The sequence below is a fragment of the Pteropus alecto genome, unplaced genomic scaffold, assembly GCF_000325575.1.
Source record: "Pteropus alecto unplaced genomic scaffold, ASM32557v1 scaffold101, whole genome shotgun sequence".
In the NCBI taxonomy this organism is placed as follows: Eukaryota; Metazoa; Chordata; class Mammalia; order Chiroptera; family Pteropodidae; genus Pteropus; species Pteropus alecto.
Window position 1 is genome coordinate 3,548,751 of NW_006432945.1, and position 5,635 is coordinate 3,554,385.

General features: G+C 45.5%; 1 protein-coding gene across 1 annotated transcript in view; it reads right to left on the reverse strand.

The window, feature by feature from the left end:
- Positions 1 to 5,635, reverse strand: part of TMEM206 (transmembrane protein 206) — a 32,311-nt gene that overhangs the window by 24,147 nt on the left and 2,529 nt on the right. The window contains exon 2 of the mRNA XM_006907707.3: positions 3,969 to 4,065. Coding sequence (XP_006907769.1) covers positions 3,969 to 4,065 — 97 coding nt within the window. The remainder of the gene's footprint in view (positions 1 to 3,968; positions 4,066 to 5,635) is intronic.

A 5,635-nucleotide genomic window follows, 5' to 3' on the forward strand; every position in this document is an offset into this window, starting at 1 on the left:
ACACATTCTTGAAAATTCTAAGAATCTAAGGCACAAAAAGGTCATATGATAATTGCATCACTTGGGTTCATGTTTGGCAGAGGTACTCAAATTACTCTCTTGAGAACGAACACTGGCCAACAGGCTCCTCCTGTTTCTCTCGCAGAAGACAAGCTTAGTTTCTTTACAGGCCTTTTCTTCATCCACAAATTGGTGTTTAATGTAAATAAAAACCGTGAAGCTATTTATCAACCACATGTGCTCTAAGTGTCATTCCAATTCTGAAACTACACACTATTTCATTTTATCATTAAAAAAAAAAAAAAAAGTGCTGGATACCTGACAAAATGTTCCATGCACTCTGCAGTCAGAAAAGCCAAATACTGGCTTTTTTTGTGGCAAGCTGGATGAGTGTATTCTGAAAGTGTATATCCTTTATATGAATACAAACTCTAAGTAGCAGAAAGACAAAAATAACACACAAGATTTTCTTGGGAAAGGTAATTTATAAGTTTTGTAAAATCTACAACAGAGCAGCTTCAAAAACCCAAACCTGCCTCAGAATGTAAGTTAGGCCATTAGGGGAGCTGTGATGAACAATTTGATTTTTGAAAACATTTTAGGTCCTCTGATTAGAGGAAGAACTGGTTGTTTACTGTAACCCTGTGAAACCCTGTCTTGCAGAAAGCAGTGGGCTAAGGTGCATTCTGAATACAAAGAAGGAATGAATTCTTTCTCTTTTCTTTTTAGTGATTGTTTTCTGTTTTTGTTTTGAGATAATTTACATTTACCCTTTTAAAGTCAATACATTTAGTAGTTTTTAGTACATTCACATGGTATGCAACTGTCACCACTAATTACAGAACATTTTCATTACCCGAAAAGAAATTCCACATCTCTTTCCTCCTAGTTCCTGGCAACCAATAATCTACTTTCTGTCTCTATGGATTTGTCTATTCTGGACATTTCAAATAAATAGAATCATACAACATATGGCCTTTTGCGTCTGACTTCTTTCACTTAACATCTTTTCAGAATTGATCTGTCGTAGCATATATCAGTTCATTCCTTTTTCATTGTCAAGTAATATTCCACTATGTTAATATACCATTTTATCCATTCTTCAGTTGATGGACATCTGGGTTGTTTCAAACTTTTGGCTATTATGAATAATGCTAAAAATGTACATGTACAAATTTTTGTGTAGATATAAGTTTTCGTTTCTCTTGGGTATAATATACCTAGGATTGGAATTGCTGGGTCATAGGATAACTCTACATTTAACTTTTTGAAGAGCTGCAAGATTGTTTTCCACAGCAACTGCACCATTTTACATTCCCACCAGCAATGTATGGGGCTTCCAATTTCTCGACAGCCTCACTAAAATTTCAAAACTTACTGTAGTCCATTTTACTGAATGTAGCCATCTTAGTAAGTGTGCAGTAGTATCTTGCTGTGGTTAACATTCGTATTTCCCTGATGATTAATGGTGTGGAGTATCTTTTCATGTGCTTATCAGTCATTTGTGTATTTAGTCTGCCCTCCCTTCCCTTCTTCCTGCTGGCTCCACCTATCTTCCTCTAAGTGGGGACAAAGGGGCAGCACAGGGCGCAGTGGGCAGAACAATGGCCTGCCAAAGACATCCAAGTCCTAATTCTTAGAACCTGTAAAAGTCAAGTCACATGGCAAAGAGAAACTGAGGCAGAAGATGAGATGAAAGTTGCTAATCACCTGACTTTAAAACAGTGAGATTATCTGGGCGGGCCCCATGTTGGCACGAGGGCTCTTTAACCTGGACAAGGGAGGCAGACGTCAGAGTCATACTGAGATCGCTGACTCCACTATCTTCCTCTAAGTGGGGACAAAGGGGCAGCACAGGGCGCAGTGGGCAGAACAATGGCCTGCCAAAGACATCCAAGTCCTAATTCTTAGAACCTGTAAAAGTCAAGTCACATGGCAAAGAGAAACTGAGGCAGAAGATGAGATGAAAGTTGCTAATCACCTGACTTTAAAACAGTGAGATTATCTGGGCGGGCCCCATGTTGGCACGAGGGCTCTTTAACCTGGACAAGGGAGGCAGACGTCAGAGTCATACTGAGATCTGAGAAAGACTCGACCAGCCACTGCCAGTTTGAAGACAGATGAAGGGCCGTGAGCCAAAGAATTCAGGCAGCCTCTCCAGGCTGGCAAAGCACCAAGACAGATGTCCCCCTAGAGCCTCCTGAAGGGAATTCAGATCCGCCAGCACCTTCATTTTAGCCCAGTGAGACCCACTCTGGACTTCTCGCCTCCAGAACTACAACACATATGTGTTGTTTTAAGCCACTAAGTTTGTGGTAATCTGTTACAGAAACGAAGAAGCCAATATAGAAGGCTTTTCAACTGTACTCCCTGGGACCTTAGGGCCTCAGAGGCAGTGTCCAGAGTCAGAGTGGAACCAGTCATGCCACTACTTTTTATACACTGAGCTTTAATAAAAAGATGCTTAAAATATTTTTTTTTAAAAAAATGACTGGTGCAACAGAAAGAGTACGGGGTCTGACAGAGCTTGGTCCAGTCTGTTTATCAGCCAGATGATCTTCCCACACTTATCTTAACCTTCCTGAGCCTCAGGGATTCATCTGTAAAAACGGACGACCACCTCACAGGGTTGTTATAAATGGGGCAATGGGTATGACAGTCTGGCCTTGTGTCCTCAGGGCTGCCTTTCCAGCCCCCTTCCTCCTTCAGTCTTCTCTACAGATGAGGCACAATCAAAAAATGTCTTATCCTGTCCCCCCACACAAATACAGGAGTCAGGAGGAGCAGAATCCCACCTCCCCGAGTCCACTCAAGAAACTGGAGTCCGGCTGGGGTTCCATTCACTCACTCACTCACTCATTCATTCATTCAACGAATCTTTATTGCATGGCCAGGGCTAAGGTGGTGAGCAAAACAAACTGGTCTCTACCCTCATGAAGCTTACATTATAGAAGAGAGAGACATTAATCAGTCAGGCAAACAAATACACCATTCCATCAGTGACGGCTACGAGGGAGAGCGGGGGAGAGGTGCGTGGGCGACCTGTGGCAGTGCTGGAGGGCGGGAAGGGATTCAGCCAGGTCAGAAAAGGCTTTGTAAAGAAAAATGACTCCTGGGTTCCACTGGGTGGGTGGCGGTGCCATTCCCAGAAACAGTAGAAGAGCTGGGCCGAGCTGGGAGTGGGGGGACCATGGGGTCAGTCTGGGACATCCAAGCGGAGCTATCACCTGGGCATTTGGACATACAGGACATATAACTCATCTCTGGGCTAGAAATAAAAACATGGCTGGCGCATGTGAACGAGCAGTGACAAGCAGGGGAGGGGACCTGAGATCACCCACCAGAGAGTGAGAGAAGGGGGCCTGTGACAAACATTTAACACCCAAGAGCTGGAGGGTGACGCAAAGGAGGCTGATACGAGAGGACTACGTTACGGAAGGTGAGGGCGCAGAGTGCGTGCATGAGGAAGTGGTCCACAGTGTCCAAAGTTACTGTACGGCTCCATGAGACGCCACCTGACTGATGGGGACCCTGCTCACCGAGCTGGGCAACTATACTGGAGAAGCCTGGTATCCGAGAGGTGTGCCTATTAGATATCCTTCCAGAGGGCTCTGGAAAGTGACCCGGATATTAGAGGCTCAACTGCTACCAGCTTCCTGTGGAAAAACTAATAGGAGAGTAGAGACCTTGGTATCGTATCCAACAACCTGGCCCCAGGAACTGGCTCAAATGGGGTACAGAAAAGGGCAGATACCAGCCTGGTCACGCCCTCTGTCCCAAGGCTGGTTAAATATGTACAGCTTTAAAACTAGGGCAATACCTGGGACCTGACACCAGAGAGCAAGGGGTGGGGAGGGCTCCTCCTCTCTCACAGGCACCCAGCCGGCCAGGCGCCTGGCCCAGGGCCTTTAGCTGCAGCAACGGCACAGTTTTCTGGTTCTTCCACCCCCAGCGCTGAACCTACTTACCTGGTAAGACTCCTGAACCCTGGACTTTGACTATCTCCTTTTCGCGCTCGTCCGCCTGCTCTGAGTTCTCAACCACCTGATCCAACTCCTCACTCAGCTAAAGGGAGAAAAAAAGAGGGAAAACAGGTCAGTTACATCCGCCTTGCTCTTCCAGACTAGAAGAAAGCAGAAGCTGCTTCTCACTTGTCATAAAAAAAAATATATGTCACATGATGCAGGGTGTGTTATACCAATTTTACAGATGGGGACACTGAAGCTCAGAAAACTCAAGAAACTTGCTATATATTCGTTTCCTAGAGCTGCCATAACGAAGCACCACTAACTAGGTGGCTTATTTATTCCCTCACAGTTCTGGAGGCTAGAAATCTGAAACCAAGGTACTGGCAGGGTTGGTTCCTTCGCAAGGCTGTGAGAAGGAATCTATTTCATGCCTCTCTCTGAGTTTCTGGTAATGGCCAGCAATCCTTGGAGTTCAATGGCTTGTAGATGCATCCGATCTCCAATCTCAGCTTCCATCTTCACATGGAGTCTCTCTTTCTTCACGTGGTCATCTTATACCGACACCATTCATGTTGGATTTAGGCCCACCCTCCTGCAGTGGGACCTCATCTTAACTAACTACATCTGAAACAACCTATTTCCAAATAAGGCCACATTCTGAGGTCCTCGGGATTAGGAGCTGAACATCTTCTTTGGGAGGACACAATCCAATACATAACACTTTCCATGGCCATAGAGCCAGGAGTCAAATCCAAGTTGGCCTAGTTCCAAAGCCCATGATCTTAACCACTTCCCAGAGGAGGAGGAAATGCAGCTTAGAGTCTGCTGACTGAGAAGAGAGAACAGTGAAGTTGCTGCTGGAGCTCTCTAGGACTCAGGCTAAAGTTCAACTCAGACTAAATGGCAGAACAAAGTGGGGAGGACGGTCCATTTCAGGGACAGATACTAATTAGCGGCCTGGTAGCAGGCAACCTCAACCTCACTCCATCAGGGTTTCACCTGTCAAAAGGGGAAAATGATGCCACTTAGGGCTAAGGCAAAAAGGATACAACCACCACCAAGTCTCTGCAGCATTGAGGAGGGCAGCAGAGGTCAAGATCGGAGTTAGAGGAGGAGCTATCACTGCATTAGGATGGGATGGGGAAGGGAGAGTTTTCTCAAATATTTTCTTGGACCCACAGTATACACTAAGGTCTCAACACATTTTCATTAAAAATTCATCTCCAAGAGACTTGAGTTAAATATAGATCTTATGCATCCATTATTCTTGCAGCTCCCTCTCCATGCCTCCACTCCTGCCTCTTAGAATCAGGTAAAACCCCCAGTTTAAAGCCCTCTTGGACATGGTTCCATAGTGCAGCGGTTAGCCCGTCTGCTTTACATGCAGAAGGTCCTGGGTTCGCGCCCCAGTGGGGCCACAGTCCATGGTCTACCACCATGCCACCCTGAACAAGCCCGATGTCTCATCTTAGAACCTAAGCAGGGTCAGGCCTGGTTAGTACTTGGACGGGAGACCACCTAGGAAGACCAGGTGCTGTAGGCATAAATAATAATAAAATAAATAAATAAAGCTCTCTGATCATAAAAAAAGAAAACCAACAAGTAGGAGGAGGCTGGAAAGTCACCATGAGATCCAGGCCCCAGATCAGGAGGTCCCCGGGGAGTTC